The sequence below is a fragment of the Nansenia antarctica genome (assembly GCF_963989245.1).
Source record: "Nansenia antarctica genome assembly, chromosome: 6".
Taxonomy (NCBI): Eukaryota; Metazoa; Chordata; class Actinopteri; order Argentiniformes; family Microstomatidae; genus Nansenia; species Nansenia antarctica.
The window spans coordinates 38,840,645-38,866,091 of NC_137676.1; the positions used below are offsets into that span (position 1 = coordinate 38,840,645).

A 25,447-nucleotide genomic window follows, 5' to 3' on the forward strand; every position below is an offset into this window, starting at 1 on the left:
GTATGGTTTAAGTATCACTCTTACGCTATTTGAACATCCCAGGAGATCATAGTGAAATGATACATCGATGCTGTGCTGTCTTGTACCCTATGTGTATATATCGTTGCTCTATTGCAATATGTCTGTTGTAACTGATAATGAACACACTATGCAATCCGTTTTTAGTGCTCGTAGAAGGATACATTGAAGAATACATAGAAATGATGTTTACAATAATGATAATCGATTACATTTAGGTCCTCAAATCACTTAACAATGCATAGGCAGGGTGAACTCACCTCAACCACTACCAATGGCATACCTTATCACCTAGCTTTGAAATGTCATATATTGACCATGAGTACCACATTCAATTGTTGACTGTGGCAATATTTGATAGATGCCATGGATAAATTATGTGTGTTCTATCGTCGGCCTTCATGCGTTTGCAGAGAACCATGCTATATCTGTAAGAGGACAGATGGCCATCCCTGTTGGTGTGTGATACTCCACAGCTACTCCAAGTGAATACACTCCCCAGCATATGGGCCTGCAGCATCACCAGCACAGGGGTAGGGGACTGGCAGACGTCCCTAAGGAGAACATGCTGACAGGATAGGGACCCACACTCTGTAAGAGGTGTCCAAAATTACCATGCATCCACCGGAAACTCAGAGGACCCAAAGCCCTTACGAGGCATATTTCACTTACATAAATGTTCTTACACCCCAGGGGATGAACCTGCAGGTTAAACCTTGCCAAGTTCTATCAAACGCAGCCAGTGATTGGGTTTCACTTCTAACAACAACAACAACAAAAAGCGGTGGTAGCGCAATCTGTCGTTGAGTGATAGAATATGGAAACATAGTTTATCCCTCATTTGTTGAACTGACTGGGAGTCTGTTTAATTCATCCTTCATTGTAATATGGAAAATGTAAAAAAAAAAAAAAAGTGTCTTTTTTAATTAGATTTGCTGTTATTCAGTTAATGGACCCACACGATTAATGGGTTTATGAGTATTAATGAGTAATAGGACCTTACTGCTGGATTGTGGCATATCGAAATAGTTAAACGATTTCCCTCAATGTTGAACTGAATCTTTGGATCATTTCGATGGCTCTGTGAATTTGAGAATTAGCTGTTTTTCGAGTAACCTACTTCGATCTCCAACCAGAGAGGAATATTAATATTAATGTCTTTGCTTCCCATCATGTGTGCCCATCCTGTGAGTTCACTATCCATACAGTATAGTACCTAACTTGGTGCTGCCACCATGTGGTATAAAGGGATACCTCTTGTGCTTGCTATCAGAGAGAAATGTTTTGTAACTACTGTACAACACCCTCAATTACTTCCAGGGTTCATAATTACACAGTTAAGTATCTATACACATATGTAGATGGGCAAACTCTTATGAAGAAGAAAAAAATGTCATGCCCAGATTGTGACTCAACAAAGTTAAACATGAGGAGACATTTTTTAATCGAGATTTTTATTTGGAAAAATTAGGTCTCAAAAATTCAAGAGAGGGTACAGTTGGATAACAAGTGCACACCTTTTGAAATAGGGTTCATGGACTATAATAATAATAATAATAATATACATCATTTGTTATAATGCTTACACAATGCATTAGACATTGCAGTAGCTCCACTCAAGCACCAGGGAATCCATATTCACCTTGTTAACTGGTTCAAGTAATACACACTGACATTTCAATGAATGTTAGTCCTAAACAGTGACCTAGAACAGAAGAGACCAGAGGAGCCAACAGACCCCTCTACACCTTTAAGACCAAAAAAGCAAGTTGAGATGTTTTAACATTGGAGGTTAAACAGTGAGGTTCAAACATCTAACACAAGACAATTCATGTAACAAAAAAACATCACTGGGCCTGCGGTGTGTTATCAGCCTTGGAATAAATAAAAAATACACAAAACATGTTTTTAAAAGGAGCTTAACACTGTCGAGCAAAATATACCTTATGGCAAACGAGAACATAACCAAAGCACAGTTCAGCAAAACAACAACACATAATAATAGTTCAAACTGTCAGGATTCTCACCAAAGGAAAATAAAATGAATACAGCAGATTTGCAATAAATCCCATCAAGTTAGGCACAGCTTTTAATGTACAGGATACAAATCAATCACTTCAAACTATTCATAATTTATCCGTAAATGGTTCCTTCCAGTTGAATCTCAGATCCCAATGTGTACTTGACTACCTTGCCTATTCCTATGTCACTAAACAGTTACACTAATTGCACACATTTTTTTTAAAAACAGATGAACATCTTAAATGTATGAATTAGTCCAATCTTTAAAAGCCTAGAGGCAAACATAGATGTGAGAGGTAAAACAAGAGGGCAAACCCATCTTTCATGATCTTGAGAACTTATATAGAAAGATTATATACAACATTAGGGCTGCAGTCCATTGGCAATGTATATTGGTGAACGTTAAGTTAGTTGGCTCAGTTACACAAGTTCATAAATATTACTACCTGATTATCTACTTGACTATCTAAAATCTAATTTCTAAAATACGATCCCGGCATTAAGGGCATCTTCAATTCATCAGAAAAAAAAAAAGCAGACACCTGGAAAAACTACATCACACAACAAGTCCAATGCATACCTTTCTATCTGATAGCTTTGAGATCAAAAGACATCATCTCGCTGCAGTTCATATGAGAGAAACTTCCTGAATAATGCATTTGACAGCAATGGGCATATAGAGGCCCACACATCACTGCTAGCTAGCACTGATCTAGAGAACCAAGTTCATTATAACAAGACTGTTAAAGACTGAAAGGCTTGTGAGGAAGGTGAATTAATAGGTTGCTCAGAGAAATGTTATGGTACTGTAGTCATTATTCATAGGAGAAAACAAGGCGCGTGTATGGCAACTGGGGCATGCAGAGGAGCGTCTCGTGACATGGTTAGCTATCAAGAATTCGGAACTCAAATCAAGGCTGGGCATTACCATAAGCCTATTCATCCTATCATACATAAGATCCGGATCCTCAACTTTGACCTATTGCAAAATCTGAACTCTATGAAGAGGGCTTAGCGCAAAAAGAGGTTGCAACGTTATCTAGGTATGTGACGGGTTGGTTAGTCCAGTGCCCTATGCATCTCTCAGTGCTTTGTCCAGTTCGGTGTGAGCTCCTCTTCCTCATAATGTATGATTGTGGTCCATGTTGCCTGAGTGTCTATAGATGTGCATGATTCTACCAAGTAGCAGTGTATCTGTCGTTGTATGTCTTCTACGGTATTATGTTCCTTACATGGAGCAAAACTATAGGAAAGCACTTGGATTAGCTCTGGGGTCTTTCTGGTTCCTGTAGCGCACTGCCAGCCATACTCCAAGAATCTGGAAGAGACGGAATGCACAAGTCAGATATGACGGTGGTCATAAAACCGCTTAGCTAGAGACTTGCAGCTAGACCTGGGTCAAATACATAGGTCAAACACAAGGACAAATTAAAATCAAGACAAATACAACAATTTTGGAGTTTGCACTTTTGGGACCAAATTGTACCAGGCAAACTAAATCAAGCCCAGCTCCAAGCATTTGAAGGCATTTTCTATATACTGTATGCTTTTGATTCAGGTGTTGTTCCAGTCCAGACACCCACCTCTGTGAAGCTGAAGAAGAGCCCGACGCCTCCCAAGATCTTCAGGGCCACAGTAGCGTGCTCCAGCATCATCTCCCCACAGGTGTGGACACAGTGACTGTCTTTGCAGGGCTGCAGGGAAACACAGAAAACCTCTCAGTCTCCATAGTGTGTATTCAATCAGCTTTGCTCGTATTAATATATTCGTATAAAATGGGCAGCTTTTGCTGACTAAACCCAGTGGAAATTAGACATGCAAAAAACCAAGCTAATCTTGAAGCCATCTTGGTGTTTAGGTATCTGGAAATGCTAGACTAGCCTGCAGTTTTCCTTATTTATTTTTTTTCGTCATACTTTCTAGAAACAAATGATAACAAATCCTTACAGCATGGCAGCTTATCCAGTCACTGTCAAACTGTGCCCTGCTGAGGGTAGTGTTGAGTAGGCCGCAGCAGTTCAGCTGTGTCTCCAGGTCTTCCTTGGTCTTGTTGCTCATGATCTGCCAGGAGGAGTTCAACAGCTTCTCCTGTAGAGGGAGAACAGTGGTAAAGACAGGGGAGAGGACAAACACAACAAAACAAGACGACACCTTCGAAAAGAGAAAAGGCGTCCATAAAGACAGATCGATCGGAGAGCGAGGGGGAAGACAGGAGTGAGTCAACTGTAAAAGTGATCCAGTACTGAACTAGAGACGCTAACCTGCTGTGCACGGTTCATTGCCAGGCAGGAGCACGAAACTCCAAATTGGAAGAGGAACACCAAGAAGAGTACAACCATGTACTGAGGAGGCAAACGGTCAAGGAAACAACATAATGTCGCCTAGCGACACAATCAAGGAAGTATCTGCAGTTACACCAAAGAGAGAAGGGCTGTCTGAACTGCCATGAGGACACATGGTTCCCCTGAACCACGTCAGGAGGAGATGGAAACTGAACATAAAGGATACAAAGAAGAGCAAGACTTGGTGGTGGTGGATTGCCCCGACGAATCCCACGATGGCTATAAGCAGCAGGAAGACTCCCACCGCGATGACCCCGCCGATGATGTGGATGCTAGACACGATGCCAAACTCCTTCCCCCATGCTGCCACCCCTATCAGCAGCAGCCCTACCAGCTGAGAGAGCAGTGGGAACAAGGCAGAGAGAGTGAAGCAAAGGTTAGGAGAGAGGCTCAACAACACAGCACAGAATATACCAGGGCATAAGGAACCAGTGTCTCAAAATACACAGGGGAGGCAGTGAAAGGACGTGGAGGACATGTGAAGGTGGCTCACTAGATAAGTGCTGAGGCATCTAAGAAGAACAATAACAACACACATCTAGCTAGAATCACAGCGTGGAGAAGTATGCCCCCTACTAGGTACAGCCAGCACACTTGACAGAAGACCCTCTTTACAGTTAAACCTCTGAATCACCATGGACCCTTTGAACACGTGTCCATGGTGACACAGAGGTCGAGGGAGATAACAAGCTGCTGGTATGGGAGAGTCAGAGTACACACTAGTGTTGCTATCTATTGTTGGCTAGCCAGGCTGCAGTATTGACTAAAGCTAGCTAAAACAGTCTCCCTGCGTATCACAAACAAACTGTCGGATTGTTCTAGACATCACCCGTATATGATGGTGTACTCCAATTAATTGACAACGTTAGGCTTGTTAGATAAAAAAGCTAAATTGTTAGTTCATCTACTAGGCTGCTCTGATGATGAACAACTGGCTAGCAAGCTAGCTTAGCTAAACTAAGATGACCCATGTCGTACTCACCATGTAGACCACGTTCAAGGAACAAAGCGCATTTTTAGAGCAGGTGAAACCGCCACAGACCATAATTCGACTATTAAATGACGTAAATATATACAACGTTTGACACCGAGAGACTGTTTTCGAGGCAGTATTTGACAGACTAGCTGAACTAGACAGTTGTTGTTGGTCTGGTGACAGCGACGCAGTCTGGGAGGGAGTGGACCTACTGACGTATGCGAAAGACATGACGACACCGTGGGTGCGTTGGTACATTTCTCTCTAGAAATCTGATCAGCTCTCATGGAGTGCCTCTTGTCCAATCAAATGACTTGGTCTCTTTATAATGTTGAACCCAGTGTGCGCTCCAGCGCTCTCAGAGCGAGTTTACGAACGCACCCCATGTCTGCTGCTTAGGCGTCTTTTGGTAGCCTAAATATATTAATCTAAATACAATTATTTGTCTCTGTCACGACGTGTACCATTTCAACCATCAACGAGAATGTTGTTCAGAGAGGACATATGTACAATTAATCTTACGATAAAATAAAAGATATATTCTATGACAGCTAGACACACCATTAGTATGTAATAGCAATTACCATTATGTAATATGTAATATAGCCCTGTCCTGTGTGTGTGTGTGTGTGTGTGTGTGTGTGTGTGTGTGTGTGTGTGTGCGTGTGTGTGTGTGTGTGTGTGTGAGAGAGAGAGAGAGAGAGAGAGAGAGAGAGAGAGAGAGAGAGAGAGAGAGAGAGAGAGAGAGAGAGAGAGAGAGAGCGAGGGAGAGAGAGGGAGAGAGAGAGAGAGAGAGAATCTATCAGGCAGTGTATGCATGTGTTAATACATACCATATGTTTTGCTTAAAGCTTTGTTTAACTCCAGATACAATAATTTGTAATAAAGTGATATGTCCACATTATGAACACAAACACACAGATCTCTAAACATCAACATTTATGCACTGCACTTTGGAACTTTTTATGTGGTTAGTAGACTCTTCTGACAGGGCTAGCACATATAGTCAGAATTATGGTTTGAAATAAGGAAGTGCGTTCAAAGCAGCCAGAGGAAACTGAAACACGTTGCAGTTAGATGATGTTTGGCGTCTTGCGGTTTAGAGTATAATAGTACATTTCTCTTGGACTATTTTCTCTGTTTAACGATTCATTTGGGGAACTACAAGCAAGAAGATCAAATGGGCTGCAGCAAGTGTTATATTTGCCTAGTTTATTACAACCAATATTTGTCAAGATGAATAGTAACAACAAATTGGGATGTTCAAGTGCAATAAGAGCCGAGGTTAGGCGGCATGAATCTGTTCAAAATACAATTAACAGACTCTTCAAGCAGGTTGAGAGGGTTGGTGATCAACAGCTGCGTTCTGGCCTGAAGGTTTACCTGCATAGTATTCAAGGTACTGTAAGCTTTCCTCTCAGCACAGCAGGTGCATTGTGTTTACATCAAATCAGACTTGTCTGAGCATTCAAACATTCAACATGGCATTTAGGTTTTTGTGTTTTATGTTAGAATACAGCTTTTTTTGTGCACAAACTGAACCAATAAGCCTGTTTAGCCTGTGTGAATTCTTCACTTGTTCAAAGAAAGTGTGCAAACCTACAGGTATACAGTACATTTTATTTAACTATTAGAAATTCTGGTGACAGAATTAAATCCCTTGAGATCCATCATCTCGTTGTGTACAAACCTCATACAGAAAGGAAAGGATTTGGATTTAGGTCAAGTGAAGTGCACTGACGTAGTTTCATTGCATGCATTGAAATCGATATCTCTTCCCCAATTTCATTCTTTATTTAATTTATTTCTTTGAGCAATAAAGGTAGAAACGATTTCAATAGTGAGTTGTCACTTGTTGGATGTGACTTTTGTCACTTGTAAATGTACCCTTCAAGGTGATACACTATTTCAGAGGTGAACACTGGGAGGAAACATGTGACTACATGATAAGATCAACTTCTTGGCTTCCTGTGTTCGTTTGTCTGAGGTGAGGAGTTGTGTACGTAGCTACAGTGCTTCCTCTTCCTCTAAGTTCACCATCTCCATTCAGATTTGAATTCCAAGTGTGAAATCACCTCTAGTGTGAAATCACCACTATTCAATCAGCAGAACACTGACTGGTAACCGTGGTTCCCATAATTTTGTAGCTATGACAGCACGATTGAACAGGCTGCGCTGGCCTACAGTACTTCCTGTCTGCCACTCTGCTGCTGCTATTGCCCTCAACCACATCCCCTCAGACAAACAGCCCTCAGCTCTTCATGCAAATGTGGCTTTTTCGTCACTTCCTCCCACCTTTTTTTGGTTTCTCTCTCACCTTAACACAAATCATTATGCTTTCAGTTGTCGTTCATTTAGTTCTCTCTGGTTTTCTAAATATATGAGGTTGTATATTAAAATATATATAATGCTTATTATTAGTTAAATTATTACCAAAATTATTGGTCAAACTTTGATTTATTAATCATCAGCGTATTACTGTAATTAGTGAAAGACAGCTTGTCACTCTGATTGTGCTCTGAAATGAAGGTCATTTGAATCTCTCATAAGTTGTTGACCACTGTGTATCGAGTCTTTGATCAACAGTTCTTTCTAGGAAGCGCCAGATTTTGACATGGCCTCAGAGACATCCCCCCCCCCCCCCCCATATCAAAACATTTCATCAGATTTTTGCATCATTAAGTTTGGCTTGGCAAAGCTCAAAGACAGGATCAAAGACAGTGTCCAGTGTGAGCTCTCTATCTCTCAGTGTGGTGCACTGGCAACACAGAGGGGCTGTTCTGTGTGAAATTAAAGTAAGTACCCTTGTAGAAAAAGGGCTCTACCTAGAACCAAAAAACTGTTCTTCGGCTGAACTCTTTTTGGTTCTTTGTATAAGGTCTTTTTGCATTCATGTAGAACCCTGTGGAATCCTCCCTGTGGAATCCTCTGTACCCCCTGGAAATTAGGGGGGACGACGACAGTGTGGAGAGAAGGAATGATGCTACAGGGACTGAATTAATCCATCTGAATGAGGATCTGTCACTGAATTAGTCCTGTTCACTGCAGCATGCCAAGAGAGTGGGAGATTGAGGGAAGATGTATGGAAGAGGACAAGGGATGGAGGGATGGCTCAGAGCGAGGAAGAAATGAAAAATCACCCAGCATGACCACTGCTCTCTGTCAGTGTCCATCTGACAGTGTCTCTGTGTGTGTGTGTGTGTGTGTGTGTGTGTGTGTGTGTGTGTGTGTGTGTGGAGCAAGCAGGCAAGTAAGAGAGGGAGGAGAGAGACACCATGTGTTTGATAATCTTTGCTTAAGGCCACCCTGATTCTGATTCAGTTTATATCAAATCTGTGGGTGCCTATATCAGATGAATTCGATTCAGCACGAAAGAGCATGATGTGTGCAAACCTCGCAAGCACCCATACAATCGTACATGCTCTTACACATGAGTGCATATTAATTGATCACAATAAAAATGGGATTTCATGTGGTTATAGCAGTAGACATGTTTTCTTTCTTCTGAAAATGTCCTGGTTTCTGCTTGGATTGCTTGGTTCACGTGGATTGTAATTGTAAATCAACCTGCTCTCTTCAAAACTACAATTGTGCGTGTGGTGGTTTTTAACAGTAGCATTCAGTGCTCTTCATCTGTGTTGGAGGCTGTGATGTGCCTGTTGTTCCCCGGTTGGGTTTTTCCCCCTTGAGCTAAATGCTGTCAGTGTCTTTTGTATTCAGTACGAGTGTTTTATTGCCATCCCAGTGAGAGGGAGGGGAGGGGGAGGGTAGGGAGGGGAGGGGGAGGGGAGGGGAGGGAGGGGAAGTGGGGGCGAGTGGGCCGTCAGAAGTATTAGGATGTCAACCAGAAGGGACAGAAAAAGGTATTTTATGGAGTTCATTCATTCTACCTACAATACAAGCCTCACAATACTCTACACACTAACCACAAATGTACATTGGTAATAACAATGAAAACCATGGAATCTATATTTTACTATCTGAAATGAGGTGTGTTATTCATCTGATCTGCATGTTTTGTTGTTATGTTTCTTGTTATTTATTTAGATACATGTAATGTGTGGAGTGTTGTCCTATTGATGTCCAATATGTTCTCATCCTCTCTCACCTCGGTGCTTTATCCATGCTGTGAGCCAGAGCTTACCCTCTTCTGCTAATGAACACATACTGGAGCAGGCAATAGGCAACAGATCAATACATTCACAGGAGATTTCAATCTCTCTCTCTTTCTCTTACATTCACACACGCACACACGCACACACCCACACACGCATGAACACACACGCACACACACGCATGCACACACACGCACACACATGCACACAAACACACACACACACACACACACACACACACATACACACACACACACACACGCATAAACACACACACAATTAGCATACAAAGATTAGGGAGGTGCGGGGAGCAGGAGAGGGGGAGGACAGTTGTTGTACCAGTAGAGCCAGAAAGATCTCAACACCTTAGTAACCAGCCAGCTCAGCCTTGTGCTGTAACAAGAGGAATGCTCTGATAACCAGGACATTGACTGGCTGTGGCAGATAACGATAGAGCCGCTGAAGCTGCAGCAGTGGTCTAAGGACAGACAAGGAAAAAGAGAAAAAGAACCCTCTCTCTTCTTCTTTTCCTCTCCATGCACCCTCTTTCTATTTCCCTGTCACTCTTGATTAGCCTTGCTCTCACTTTCTCTCCTCTCTTTCATCTCCCTCCCTCTCCCTCTCCCTCTCTCTCTCTGCCACTGATCTTTTCTCTCCTTGGTCTCCCCCTGGTCGACCAGGTCCAGCTAGTGTTTACCACCAGCCTTCTCCTCCATGCCTCATCGCCTCTCCCTTTTACAGCAGAGAGTGCGCGCGAGAGAGAGAGGGAGATGGGGAGTGAGAGGGGGCGAGCGAGCAAAAGAGCAGGGACCGCGCACAGTCTGCCTTGTGAGTCAGGCAGAGAGAGGTGGAGAGGGAGAGAGAGAGAGAGAGAGGGAGAGAAAGGGGGGGGGGAGTCGAATAGTAGAGAAGCAGGGTTTTCCTGCTCAGTATGGTTTGGCATTCACACAAGGAGGGGCATCGAGAGGCGGAGATTGAGGAGATTCCTGGCCGGCAGTGAGACTGGTTTTGCACTGGTTTTGAGTCTGTGTGTCTCTATCTGAGCGATTCTGAGTCGGAGGCTTTCAGACAGCGGGGGCTTGCAGCCTCACACACACACACACACACACACAGCCGGGCTCTGTTCTGTTGACTCGTCAATGCCTGCTTGACACGCTTGGAGGATATAGGGACTGTGAGAGGCGTGATGGCCGGATGGACGCTCTGTGACTCGGCCATGCGTTTCCCAGATATCTGCTTCGTCTCAGATTCAATTGGCTTTTGCTCCTGATCCACGCCCGACCTCTCTCACTGTTCTCTGTGTCAGTGCGACCTCTCTCTGAGGAGAAGATCCTGTCTATAGGACTCAACACATGCGTAGCTGAGGATGAACACCTATGATATGGAAGACATAGGTCTATATTGACTCATTCTATACACTGGGGATTTTTTGCAACCTGGGAATATTTTGTCGGACATTCTTGACTGTTGCTGTGTGATAACTTTCTGTCTTGAAGAAGAAATGACGTTGTTTTGAGGTTGAACACCAAGGAAGATGGGGGAGCTGCAAAACAGAATTAAGGTCAAGTGAATATTTACTTTGAAATGAGGCATTAAACACATCCGACCTGAATGCCACAGCTGCCTCTATAGCTACTGTATGTATCATAGGATGTTTCTAGTCATTAACAAAACCGAAAAAGCTGGTGCATGGATGGATCTCTTCTGATGTTTGAGGAGAATATTGATATTCTATATAGATTCCAGGAGATGGAGGGTAGCTACAGCTACACAATAAAAGACTGAAAAATAGAGAAGAGAGAGAGCGGGATGAATTGAAGGGTCAGAAAGGCAGAATCAGTTTTTTATCCCCATAGGGGTAACTTGAGCTCTCTCCCTGTCAGTGTGTCTACTCTCTTGCTGTCATCATTTCTATAAAGGATCTGTATTTCAAAGCTTTGATGAATTGTCAGTCGTCCATGTCAGCTCCCTGCTGTGTTTCATCCGTCTATGGTGTGTCCACTGAAGACTGATCCCATGAGCGGAGCCGGCACGCTACAGCAACGCACCACCTACCTCATCTCCCTCACCTTGGTCAAGGTAGAGGCTGTGGGAGAGCATGGAGGGGAGCAGACCAAGGGAAACACCCAGGAGAGAGGGGAGAGGGCTGGGGAAGGGGCTGAGGCTGGGCCTGGAGCTCAAGCTGTAGCCGGGTCTGGGTCTGGGTCTGCATCAGGGTCTGTGTCTGGGTCTGAGTGTGGGGCTGGGGCTGGGGCTGGAGCCAGGGCAGGAAGTGGGGATGGGGTTGGGGCTGGGGCCAGGGCTGGGAGTGCGGATGGGGCTGGGGCCAGGGCAGGGAGTGGGGATGGGTCTGGGGCCAGGGCAGGAAGTGGGGATGGGTCTGGGGCCAGGGCAGGGAGTGGGGATGGGGCTGGGGCCAGTGCAGGGAGTGGGGCTGGGGTTGGGGATGGGGCCAGAGCAGGGACTGGGGTTGGGGCTGGGGCCAGGGCTGAGGTTGAGGTGGACCAGGTGAAGCTTCCCAGTAAACCGGACAACCATGGAGATGCTGCTATACTGGATGTTGGAAAATGTAATGAGATCAAGGAGGGAGAGAGAAAATACCCCAGCCCCTTGAAAGACACAGCAACTAGGGTTGGTAGCGTTACTACCAAAGGGAACGAGAAGCTCTCGGATTATGACAATGTTCTTATCTCTTCCACTGGTGACAGTGGTAGAACTCAAAAGTTAAAATTCCAAGAGGATGCAGGGGAAAGAGACAAGATCATGGTGGTCACCTCAGAAGGTGCACAATGCACCGAGGCTCCACCAACCCCGACATCATCCAGTGAGGTGGTGGTTGAGCGCAACCGGACCCCGACCAGGAGCTCCATCCCTGTCCGCGGTACAGCCCAGCGCCCGGTGACCCTGCTGAAGGCACACAGCATGGCGGTCAGCCGCCGGGAGGCCAGGGAGCGCAGCCCGACCACGGCCCAGAGCCTGGACCGCAAAGACAGCAGGGTCCCCACCAGGTCCCCAGGGCCCTGCCGAGCCTCCTGGGCCGAGAGCGAGGGTCAGAGCAGGGCCAGGTCCGAGGCCAGAGGTCGAACTGCCAAGCAGGAGGTGGGAGGAGGGAGGGCCGTGGCGCCAGACTACCCCAGGGCAGATAGGATGACGACAGGTTCAGCCTCTCTACCTGGCCCTGTCAGCCTGGTCCACAAGCCCCCACGCAAGGGCACCAAGAGTCGCACCCTGGACAACAGCGACCTGAACAGCCTGTCTGAGGACCTGTTTCTGGGGAGAGAGAGCCAGACACACACCACCCAGCAGGGCCAGGGTCAACGCGCCTCCGCTAAGGACAGGAAGATGCTCAAATTCATTAGTGGGATTTTCACTAAGAGCAGCTCAGCGTCGGCTAGTTCCTCTTCCTCCACAGCACCTCCTGTCTACAGCATAGGGAGGGAGTCCAGTGAGGAGGAAGGTAGGGCACGCGCCAACACACACACACACACACACACACACACACATATATAAACATACACAACACACACGCTCGCACACACACACACACACACACGCACGCACGCACACACACACACACACACACACACACACACACACACACACACACACACACACACGTACAGTACTGTACTTTATATGCAAACAGAAAAACAAAGAGATATCACAAATGTCAATTCTATCCTAGTCTAGTGTTTCCTCCCATGCAGAAGCGTTCATTTGAAATAGAGGAAATGAAGCATTTTAAGAGAAGTGTAATGATAAAGGATTTATAAATGGGCCTGGGAGCTGCAAGGCTTTACTTAAAGCCCTGTGTGACTGTAAATGATGATAAAGATGAAGCCCTTTGATCTGGGAGCTGACAATAGCATCATCTTGGACAGTCTTAATCTAATTCCCCTCAGAACGGGTTGATTTCATGCCACTGGAGGGGTAATCTCCGCACACTGCCTACAGTGCCTGTCGTTAAGTCCTACATTAATGACCATGATGGGTAGACGATACACTACCGGCTGTGGTATCTATGAGCTGACGGTGTAAGGAACCATGGGATGTAGCCTATTGCATTGCTCCGTCTTGCTGTTGCTTTGGCTTATTCTTCTTCTGTCTCTAAAACTGGAACATTTTTGGAGGGAAACAAATCAGAGAATATATCCACCATAGAGTTCTATTCCTATGCTCCTTACAGCGTCAAAGGAAGTGAAATCAGAGCCAAGGTCCCCCCTAATCCCAGCCTTGATGTGCCACCCACTCCATATTCAAACACAATTATATCTGGCAATTGATGCACCATCTCTCCCTCTCTCTCTCTCTCTCTCTCTCTCTCTCTCTCTCTCCCCCCCCCCCTCTCTCTCTCTCTCTCTCTCTCTCTCTGTCTCTCTCGCTCCTCCTTGCAATGAATTTCATCTTATTTCATTTCATTTCGTTATTTCAATGGTATGAATGGTATTCGTACCTTTATGTTTGTTCTATGCGTCACTGACCTGGCGTTGGGGAGTTAACAACACTGAATCAGCTGCCACTGACGATAAATAAACCCTAACGGGAAATAACATGTATTGAATTGATTATGTCTATGTTTTGTGCTATTTTCATGGAATAAGTACTGTGTAAATGTGTCATTTATTGCGCCAAAGAATAATCACACATATCATATTATTCGTTTTTCTTGTATGAACCGGCATGGGCTTACAGCCTGCGTTGACTATTTGTGTACACCGTTTCAATGGTGGCTCAGTGTGCACGGACCTGGAGTGTCTGTATTAGTAATGCTGTTCCGCATGCGCTCCAGAGCAGATCGCACAGGGCTGGAGGAAGGGTTGCTATGGTAACCAGGAAGGCTGTGAGAGATGCCTGTTCTGTGTGTGTGTGTGTGTGTGTGTGTGTGTGTCTGTGTCTGTGTCTGTGTCTGTGTGTGAGTGTGTGTGTGTGTGTGTGTGTGTGTGTGTGTGCGCGTGCTACTATGGAGAGATAGAGTCTGATGAAGTCGAGGGGGGGAGGGTTTTTGAAAAATGTCCAAAAATAATGAAGTAGAAAAAAGAGTCTTTGAATATCAGTGAAACGTGATAGTAGTGCGCGTACATTCACATCCAAGGAGATAGTCTGGATAATCAGCTTTGTGGGGAGTGTATCTCACTGTTGGATTGCTTTGGCAAGCCTCCTCATGTTCTATAAAGAGCCCTTTGGCTTGAGTTTAATTCAGAGTGAGAGAGAGTATGTGTCTGGTGTGTTTAATCTTTTATTTGTGAGTGGAAGCTGCCTGCAGTGGTATAGCTTCTGTAAAAGCCCCCTTTGTCATCCTTCTCTCGTCCCTCTCTTTTTCTCCCCTCACCAACCCGAGTCTGTTCGTATCTGTGTGATCTCAGATCCCAGAGAGTCAGACTAAGTGACACCAGTGTCTGTGTGGTGCTGGTCCAATGGTTTATGATTCAGAACCTGGCTTGGTTGAGTCATTGGGTTTTGGAATTCACAGCACACATTGGCATTCCATCTCTCCATCTCTCCTTGTCTACCTCAATCCCTCTCTCCTCTGATCCCTCTCTCCCTGTCTACCTCAATCCCTCTCTCCTCCAATCCCTCTCTCCTCCAATCCCTCTTTCCCTCTCTCCTCCAATCCCTCTCTTCTCCAATCCCTCTCTCCCTGTCTACCTCCATCCCTCTCTCCTCCAATCCCTCTCTTCTCCAATCCCTCTCTCCCTCTCTCCTCCAATCCCTCTCTCCCTGTCTACCTCAACCCCCCTCTCGCTCAATCTTTCTTTCCTCTAATACCCCCCCTCCTCTCCCCCTCCCTACCCAGTCTCCCTGCCCCCGTGCCTCCCCTTTTCTCCCTATTGCCCTCTCTCTCTTTCTGCCTCTCCTCTGGAGCCACAGCTGTGGGCACAGAGTGTGTCCGGGTGTGAGCGTCACATCGCATTGGGGGCATGCCACCTCTCTCTCGCCCAGCAGGGACTGTGGCACAGCTGTGTGTGACCCAGACCTGACCGCGTGACAGTGTATGTGTGTGTGTGTGTGTGTTTGTGTGTGTGTTTGTGTGTGTGTGTGTGTGTGTGTGTGTATGTGTGTGTGTGTGTGTGTGTGTGTCTGTGTGTGTGTGTGTGTGAGTGTGTGTGGATGTGTGTGTGTATGTCTGTGTGTGTGGGTGTGAGAGTGTGTGAGTGTGTAAGTGTGTGTGGATGTGTGTGTGTGAGTGTGTGTGGGTATGTGTGTGTGTGTGTGTGTGTGTGTGTGTGTGTTTATTGGAAAGACTCATTAAAATGCCAAAAGCATAAAATGCTTCCAAGCCTGGCAACACCGCAGAAGGAGGGTCTCCTGCATGAGGCAACGCTGGGCTCTTTGATCTTCTGGGCCAATCCTGTATTTATGGCTCGCCTCCGATGCACCTGAGGAGTAAAGTGAAGGGTGCCTGGTTAAACCCAGTACAGCTCCTGAGTGAAAAATGATTTGCAATATGTGTGCCGCAACTGGGCTGCAACAATGTGTAATGTACAGTAGCTACAACCTCTATGTGCTGCTCCCCTTGTATTATCAAAGTGATGATCTCTCCCTCTCTCCCTCTTTCCATCTTTCTTCTTCACCCCCCCCCCCCCTGTCACTGTCCCTCCCCAGTGGCTTGTGCCAACAGCCAAGAGTGGACCCTAAGCCGATCCATCCCAGAGCTGCGTGTGGTAAGACAAACCGACCTTCTCTATGAGGATCAATGCCAGCTTTGTTTACACACTCTCTCTAGGGATGCTACCTCATATCAATGAAGCTGTGTATATCTGAACAGTATGTCAGGATGTTTCCAAACTTGTTAACTCTTACAGGGGGTGCTTGGTAGTATTCGGAGTTGCAAGTCGGCGCTGGTTAATAGATACATTACAGGCAGTTATCTTCCACAAGAGAAACAGGAGGGTGAGCAGGAAACACATCTCTCTTGTTATACTATGTTATCCTTCTGGAAACTATACTATGTTATCCTTCATAAGCCTGCACTAGGCTGACCTCTGCATGACCTTTCTCTGTCATTGTCAGGTGGGAGGTATAAGAAAGAGGTGCTGGTCGATGGACAGAGTCAACTGTTACTGATCAGAGAGGAGACAGGGCCTCCTGATGCACAGGTGTGTGTGTGTGTGTGTGTGTGTGTGTGTGTGTGTGTATGCATGCATGCATGCATGCATGCGTCCGTGCGTATGCTTGTAGTTGCATGTGTGTGTGTGTGTGTGTGTGTGTGTGTGTGTGTGTGTGGACTAAAACTTAATTGCACAAAATGGCAAATTTTGGGGGGGATATATTATCAATATTCATGTCATTTTTCGTCATCCTCAAGCCAATACAATGCTGATCCTCTGGCTCGCACTATCCTCTCCTTCCCCTCTCCAGTTCAGCAGCTGGGTGGACGCAGTCATCCTGGTGTTCAGTCTGGAGAACGAGACCAGTTTCCAGGAGGTGTACCAGCTCTTTAGCCAGCTCAACACACACCGTAGCACTGCCGACCTCCCACTGATAGTGGTAGGGAGCCAAGGTAAGGGAGTCCGTCAGGGAGGCATGAATGGAAGTCAACAGGAAGATGGAGCACTGTACGTACGGCTCTTATGACAGATGGATCACAATGCTTTCATATCGCAGATTAGATTGGGGGAGAATATACAATATACAGTACCAGTCAAAAGTTGACTTGGAAAGTGTGTCCAAACTTTCGACTGGTACTGTATACTACTCTCAAATTATGCCCTGTTCCCCTATAAAGTGCAGTGTGCACTGAGCACAAAAGAAGTGCACTGAGGGAGGGAATAGGGTTTTCATTTGAGACGAGACCTGTTTGTATCTTCATCTTAGAATCTCCTGAGGAATCTCCTGAATGTCCCTGTTCTCTTCCCGTAGACAAGATCAGCAGCACCAACCCGCGTGTGATCGAGGACCTCCGCGCCAGGCAGCTGTGCGTAGACGTGCGCCACTCTGTGTTCTACGAGACCTGCGCCACCTACGGCCTCAACGTTGACCGGGTCTTTGCTGAGGGTCAGTCCACGCTGAGATGGAGCACGGGGCGTTCGTGTTACATTGGCATCGTTTCAACACAATAAAGAATCTCTTGTAGTAATTATGTAAAGAGTTGAGCGGTTTTAGGGGACAGTTCTTATTCAACAATTCTACAATTATTTTAATTGTTTTTATCCTGAATTGAACTGTCGTCTCATCGACAACCATTAAAAGGCACCACTTGGTCAGTGGTTTGAGATGCATTGCTGAAATGACCCACCTTACGATACAGTTCTACCTTGGTTATTACTAGCTATTTGTGCTGCTGTCTCACTGTCATTGCTCTTTGACCCCCCCAGCTTCCCAGAGGATAGTCACACAGAGGAAGCAGTCTGCCCTCCTGGCCTCCTGCAAGTCTCTCCCCAACTCCCCAAGTCACTCGGGGGGCTCCACCCCAGGGTCGGCCTCCTTCCCTGGCCAGGTATTATGCTACACACTGGGTAGCTCTGTCTTCTCTCCAGTGGTCACCCCAGGAGATACCCTGTTGTGAAAGTGTATGAATTGAGAGGAAGGACAGAAAAAGACCAACTGTCAGCTTTCCGGTCAATTCTCATTTCTGTGTCTCAACTCATTTCTCCTCCCCATTCTCTCGTCCACTGTCTGTCTCTGTCTACCACTCTCTCTGTTTGTCATCTCTCCCTCTGTCCCTCTGTCTGTCTGGCCCTCCGCCTCCCCTCTCAGGCCAGTAATGGAGGACATAGTAGTGACTACCCCTCCTCGCTGCCCTCCACCCCTGTGGTCAGCCACAGAGAGCTGCGGGGCGGGGCTGGGGGGGGTGAGGGGGGCGGCAGTGTTACAACAGGGTCCCTGAGAAATGTCCCCCACCGACGGCCCTCCCTGTTCAAGGTCAGTTGTCCTCTCTCTCTCTCTCTCTCTCTCTCTCTCTCTCTCTCTCTCTCTCTCTCTCTCTCTCTCTCTCTCTCTCTCTCTGTCTCTGTCTCTCTCTCTCTCTCTGTCTCTCTGTCTCTCTCTCTCTCTCTCGCTCTCTCTCTCTATCTCTCTCCCTCTCTCTCTCTCTCTCTGTCTCTCTCTCTCTCTGTCTCTGTCTTGCTCTTCTCTTGTTACTCTGTAATCAGAGGCTTAACAACCAACAGACAAGGTACAGTCTCCTGTAATTGATAGGGATTGAGCGTAAAATGTCTCAATTCATTCAATTCTCCCAGCAAGCTGATTCTAAAAGATAATATGCAGATGAGAAACAGTGGTTGGCACACCCAATGTTCCTATTTTTTCAACAACAGACAGACTGCAGAGTTTGGGCTCTCCTTTAACTTCACGTTGTCTCTCATCTCACCTCATGGTGTCATCATCTCTGTGCTCTGCTTCCCTGTCTCTGTCTGTCTGTCTGTCTGTCTTTCACAATCTCCTCTCTAACCTCATAATCTGTATATGACTTCTCCTAGAACCGTCGAGGCAGTGACTGTGAGAAAAGGGGTGTTGACCCCAAAGGCGACGTGGCCAGTGTCCGCCCCACTCCTATCAAACAGGTCAGTGTGATGCAGGGGGAGCCTGGTGGAGGTAGCACTACAATGAGTCCGTCCTCCGATTTTCTACCTCCACCAGCCTCCACCGGTGTGATGTCATCCACACTGGACACATTCAGGGGACCACCACACTCTCTGGGAGTCACGTGCTCAATGACTAGACTGGATCCATTGTATCCGTATGTGAAGAGTAGAACCAGATGCGGTACAGTGTACTCAATAGCCTTTTCTCAATTGTTAGGAACACGACTCCTCGTGTCCTCTCCTCTGTCCTCCACTCGCTTCGTCCTACCGAAAAAAACCATTGGAGGAGAAGATCAAGGTTCCTCCTCTTCGATATTCTCCTCCAATGCTTTGAGGAATGACTTCGAGTGGAGGAAGGAGGAGGAGGAGAGGACCATGGCAGGAAGTCGTGTAACTGACAATTGAGAAATTGAGGCTCATGGTTCAATGGCGTTGTTGTGGCCCCTTTGTTTGTGACAGAGCATCCTATGGAAGCGGAGTGGGAGCTCACTGAACAAGGAGTGGAAGAAGAAGTGTGTCACTCTGTCCAACAATGGCACTCTGTCTTATCACTCCAGCATCAATGTAAGTCACACCACCAGCTACTGTATCCCATGACCACCGGTGATGCAGCACTACACTGGGCTAGCTTGAATTCCAGTTCTAATGACAACTCTGTATCTTGAACCGAAATACACAGCAAACCTTGAACCATTTGTTCATGTTTCAGGGTTGCGCAAAGAAACGTTCTTTCGATGGCTAACGCTATGCATCCGTTCGTTGAACGGTATATACATACGGTATATCTTGGAGGATGTGATTGTCCTTTAACTGGTTTGATCTGGTTGTTTATGTCACTCTCAGGACTACAAGCAGGGTGCTCATGGGAAAGAGATCGACCTGCTGCGTGTCACAGTGAAGGTGCCGGGGAAACGGCCACCCAGGGCGGTCACTCCCGCTGGCCCCGCCCCTGGCCCCGCCCCTGGCCTCAACGGGGTGGCCACTGAGCCTGCCAGTACAGGTGAGCCGCTCATTGACACAGCAACATCAGTGGAGACAGATCCGGCCCTAGGACTTTGGTGGCCTTAAACAGAATTGTGCAAGTGTGATCCCCCTCTAGCAGTTGTGGCCCTGAACAACTGCATAGAGTGATTATGCCAGCGGCTGGCCCTGAGTGGAGGTAAAGCATAAAGCAGCGTTCATACAGTAGTTAAGTCATTCAAATATACAGTCATAGTCAGTCAAATTAAAACACTCTCTCTCTCTCTCTCAAAGCTGCCTCGTTGTTGTCACCAAGCATTCTGTCTGTTGATGAAAGGACGGTGGCAGTGTCCCCTCAGGGAGACAGAGGGGTTCAACGCTGTCCCTCCTCACTGTCTAACAAGACACACAGTGTTGGTATGTTACATTCTTATCCATAATGACCGTTGGAGCATTTGGGGTAGGTCATTGGTACATTGGAGTCGTGTTTTATTTATCTACCTATACTAGACGCCATTGAAGGGGTGACCAAAGACCAGGGTCAGTCCTCTCCCATGATCGATAGAAAGAAGAACAGGAAGAAGAAGAGTATGAGCCAGAAAGGTGATGCAACCATTGGACAGGCTGAAGGTGAGTTTCCAGTCAAATGAAACAACTTTGTCAAAATCATATTTTTCGGTCACTGTTAAAGGAATAGGATTTCATAAATATCACAAACATCCCAGCATTTTAACAGAGAATGAAATTGACTATGATCTTATTTCTTTTCACTTCATCTTTCTCTTCAATACAGTATAGTGTTATTTCTCCCTTCTCCTGATGTATTCTCCATAGCTTTTATTTTAATTCTCTTTTTTCCCCTCTTTCTCTTTTCCTCCTTCTCTTTCTCTCTCCTGCTTCCCTGGGCTAATCTCTTGCTCTGCAGCCAAGCGCAAAATGTGGAAATTAAAGAGCTTTGGTAGCTTGAGAAACATTAATAAGACAGGTAACTACAGCAGAAACTACAGGGACAGGGACAGTGAGGACAGAGCTGAGTCACAGAACCTAGTACCTGTCTGTTTACCAGTCGGTCGGTCTGTCTGCCTGCCTGCCTGTCTGTCTGTCTGTCTGTCTGTCTGTCTGTCTGTATGCCTTTCTGTCTGATGATATGTCTGTTACAGCACACATTCAGATTAAACTGTGATTATTACTTCTTCTTTTTTTACTGACTTCTTTCTTTTACCCTTTTCCACCGTAATGCATGCACTTTCCTATTTTCTGTCCTATGCTTAACAAGCACAAGCATTGTCATTCAAAAACAACCTGTCTTAGCTAATGGCATATTCAACAGTGTTTGTTGTGTCTAAATGCTTGCCTCCAACCTGTCTTTGCAGAGGAGGAGAATGCAGACTTTATCATTGTCTCAAGCTCAGGACAGACATGGCACTTTGAGGCCCCGAGCATGGAGGACAGAGACGCCTGGGTGCAAGCTATAGAGAGCCAGATCCTAGCCAGTCTGCAGTCATGTGCCAGCGGCAGAAACAAGGCAAGACCCAGAATGCACCTGGGGAGCACCTGTAGATACATATTGTAGAAATAAAACATGCCAGAGGTATTTCAATTGATTAACTTTGTGTTTGTGTGTGTGTGTGTGTGTGTGCGCGCGCGTGTGTGTGTGTGTGTGTGTGTGCGCGCTTGTGTTTCGATAGGCACGAAGGAGCAGCCAGAGTGAGGCAGTAGCGTTACAGGGTATCCGCAACGCCAAGGGGAACAACCTTTGTGTCGACTGCGAAGCCCTAAGTAAGATTCCACAGACGTTTTCCCTCCTCTGTACCTCTTGTCAAGGGACCCATTATAAACGTGTGCATGATATATCCTATTGTCTCCCAGGTCCACCCTTGAACTAAATCCTTGAAAAGGAGCTAAAAATGAGTAATTATTGATGAGGTAGGTTATAAGTAGCCTCCGTCCTCTAGTGTGAAATCAATCCCCTCTGCTCTGCCCTGGTGTGCTCTGTCCTCCAGCCCCCACCTGGGCCAGCCTCAACCTGGGAGCGCTGATCTGCATCGAGTGCTCAGGGATCCACCGCAACTTGGGGACGCACCTGTCGCGTGTGCGCTCGCTGGACCTGGACGACTGGCCTCGCGAGCTCACGCAGGTCCTGGCTGCCATCGGCAACCACATGGCCAACAGCATCTGGGAGAGCTGCACCCAGGGCAGACACAAACCCACGGCAAACTCCACACGGTGAGGAGCACAGGTCCACAAGGAGACGTCAGTCTCTAACTCTTATATGGCCTCAGTCAGAAATAGCCATGAGGAATACAGTATGTCTGTGCTTTGAAGTTGTTTCATGATATGAAACAATATAGATATGGATAGATGTATACATCATTGGAGGTTCGTGGAGGCAGAAATCGAAGGACTCCTTGAAATATCAAACACCGTTCCTCATTCCATTCCCTGCATTACAATGAGCCCATCTTCAAGTCTCTGCCCCCACCAGCCAAAAACATTATTCTGGGTCGTACTTTGACTAGGAGATGTTGCAATACATCAGATGGCATGGCAAATATGTTGTCACATCAACCCCCTCTTGATCCAGGGTTGCTATGGTAACATGCTTTGGTCTTTCATCTATGTGACTTTATGTGTGTGTGTGTGTGTGTATGTGTGTGCGTATGTGTGTGTGAGTGCGTATGTGTATGTGTGTGTGTGTGTGTGTGTGTGTGTGTGTGTGTGTATGTGTGTGCGTGTGCGTGTGAGTGCGTATGTGTGTGTGTGTGCGTGTGAGTGCGTATGTGTGTGTGTGTGTGTGTGTGTATTTGTCTGCATCTGTATCTCAGAGAGGAGAGGGAATCGTGGATTCGTGCCAAGTATGAACAGCGGGTGTTTGTGGCTCCCCTGCCGTCCCCGGGGAAGGGCACAGTTGGGGCGGCCAGTGTGTGTGTGCGGCTGCTCTCTGCGGTGACGGAGAGGGACCTACCCCAGCTCCTGCTGCTCCTCGCCCACAGCACCAAGGAGCAGATCAACGGCTCGCCCACGCCAGCAGGGGCACCCTCGCAGTCACGCAGCGCCCTGCATGCAGCCTGTCAGCTGGGAGACGTGGTCATGACTCAGCTGCTAGTCTGGGTACGTCTGTCTGGAGGAGTCTGTCTGTTGTCTGTCTGTTGTCTGTCTGTTGTCTGTCTGGAGGAGTCTGTCTGTTGTCTGTCTGGAAGAGTCTGTCTGTTGTCTGTCTGTTGTCTGTCTGGAGGAGTCTGACTGTTGTCTGTCTGTTGTCTGTCTGGAGAAGTCTGTCTGTTGTCTGTCTGTTGTCTGTCTGAAGATGTCTGTCTGTTGTCTGTCTGTTGTCTGTCTGAAGAAGTCTGTCTGTTGTCTGTCTGAAAAAGTATGTCTGTTGTCTGTCTGTTGTCTGTCTGAATACGTCTGTCTGTTGTCTGTCTGTTGTCTGTCTGAAGAAGTCTGTCTGTTGTCTGTCTGAAGATGTCTGGAGAAGTAATGCTGTACAAATACATTTCAGACTCAAATCTATTCAAAGTAAATATTCATTTTACAATATAATGTAAAGTAAAGGATAATCTAGAGTCCACAAAAGATACAGCATGTAAAAGGAGATCATTAGGCAAACTTCCTTGGTTCCAAGTACCAGTTATTGAATGCTTCTTTTTGGTAATGTTATCAGTATTCCAGAATTGTATATGAATGGTAAAGTGATTCAATCTCTTCCTGCAGTATGGAAGTGATGTGAGAGCCAGGGATCCCCAAGGCCTGACTGCCCTGACTCTGGCCAGAAAGACTGGGAGCAAAGAGTGCGCTGACATTCTGCTGCAACATGGCTGTCCCAATGAAGTCTCCCCCACTTGTGCTACACCTAGTCTCTCCCGCAGATCCAGCACTGCTAGCCTGGGCGGCTCCAACTCCAGAAGAGGGGTTTCATAGCTCTGAGTGGGTATGCTTGCACACAAGGACTAGTGGAAAGGTGTAGGATGCAGATAACCATGGATGCAGTGTTGACTGTGGGGTGGGCGGCTACATCGGAAATCACAGAGTGTATAAAGAGAACATTATCTGAAAAAACATATCAAATAATTAAAAAGCAATATGTATTCAATCTGTTGATAGCAAATAGGCCTACACTGTATTGCTGAAATTGTGTGTTCTTGAGCCTCATTTTGGTCTTCTGCATTTTGGTCTTCAATTAATTGTATGGATGAATACTGTATAGTCAAACGTTACATGTCCATGGTCACTTCAGATAGATGAGCTGATAGCTCAATGCTTCACTCTCTCTTGATTTATAAGAAGTGCAATAATCAAATAATTCCTATAGAATAAATACAGTGCCATTTGTAAGTAATGAGACAGTGAATAATTCTTCTTTTGGCTCTATACTCCAAACTTTTTTATTTGAAATGAAACAATCAATATGATAAAGTATTGTACAGTCAGCTATTTAAGGGTATTTTGTATGTATATTATGTTCTTTTCACCATTCACAGATGGCAACACTTTGTCTACATAGTCCCCCTATTTCAGGGCACCAAAAGTAATGGGATGGATTGATATAATCTCCAAATTAAGCACTTATGTTCAATATTTGGTTGACAATCCTTTGCATGAAATAACTTTCTGAAGTCTGCGACTTTACCCCATCAGATGCTGGGTATCTTTGGTGATCTTTGGGTATCTCAGGCCTGTACTGCAGTTCAGTTCAGTTTGTTTTTAAGTATTTTTGCCTAACATCAAATAAAATCCAATGGGGTTCCAAACTGTTGATATTGGCAAGCCTAATAATGTCTTCCTTGACTTTCATTGATCTCTCTTTGGCCCTCATTTTGACAGACACATATAGCAGACTTCAAAGGCAAACACAAAGCCTAGAATCAATACTGACCTGATGTGACACCTGACTGACCAGAAACCCCCGTCAAGCCATACAGTGTGTTGTAAAGTGTGTTGTCATTTCTAAATAGTGAGACCAATATTATTCACAAATACCCTCAAATAAAAGCTCAGAATATATACTTCAACATCATAGTAATTGTTTAATTTGAAATCAACATTTAAAGCAAAACAGAGCAAAAAGATGAAAACAGTTATTCACTGTCCCATTACTTACGCTGGGCACTGTAGATCAAATAGATATATAGCAAATAAAATAGCAAAAGTAAATACACATTTATAAGACCTCTGGGATTTGATACTGAAAGTAAAGAGGAAGAACTGTGATGGTTGAACAAGGAGCAGCAAATACTGTCCGAGTGGTTTAAGGGGGAGTCTTTTTGTCTCCCATTTTACTTGTTGTGACTGGACCAAAACAGTTACTTTTCTTAGATTTACAATGAAGTATAAACATAATGTAATTTGTAATCATGTGCCGGTTGCTATACGATGTACTGACAAACCATTCGTAAATAGTATTGTTTATTGTACTATGGATGCTCTCAGATCACAAGTCCTATTTAGATTAGAAAGTTGATGATGGCTTCAAATGTTACTCAAATAAAC

General features: G+C 45.8%; 2 protein-coding genes across 2 annotated transcripts; one reads left to right on the forward strand and one right to left on the reverse strand.

Moving 5' to 3' along the window:
- Window positions 1-1,493: 1,493 nt before the first annotated feature.
- Window positions 1,494-5,512, reverse strand: tspan31 (tetraspanin 31). Its single transcript, XM_080533844.1, has 6 exons — window positions 5,365-5,512; window positions 4,549-4,716; window positions 4,302-4,382; window positions 3,988-4,128; window positions 3,624-3,734; window positions 1,494-3,358 (listed from the first exon to the last, which is right to left on the reverse strand). Exons 1-6 carry the CDS (start codon window positions 5,425-5,427, stop codon window positions 3,284-3,286), a joined length of 639 nt encoding a protein of 212 aa, XP_080389970.1. The 5' UTR covers window positions 5,428-5,512; the 3' UTR covers window positions 1,494-3,283.
- A 1,082-nt stretch (window positions 5,513-6,594) lies between these two features.
- agap2 (ArfGAP with GTPase domain, ankyrin repeat and PH domain 2) lies at window positions 6,595-23,878 on the forward strand (the record flags this gene model as incomplete). Its single annotated transcript, XM_080535350.1, has 19 exons — window positions 6,595-6,757; window positions 16,077-16,135; window positions 16,277-16,364; window positions 16,485-16,570; window positions 16,833-16,974; window positions 17,334-17,468; window positions 17,789-17,910; window positions 18,171-18,335; window positions 18,893-18,976; window positions 19,457-19,561; window positions 19,841-19,997; window positions 20,252-20,374; window positions 20,468-20,587; window positions 20,883-20,942; window positions 21,331-21,482; window positions 21,646-21,736; window positions 21,961-22,183; window positions 22,783-23,068; window positions 23,672-23,878. The coding sequence occupies 19 exons, from the start codon at window positions 6,595-6,597 to the stop codon at window positions 23,876-23,878; spliced, it is 2,568 nt and encodes an 855-aa protein (XP_080391476.1).
- Between the last annotated feature and the right edge of the window lie 1,569 nt (window positions 23,879-25,447).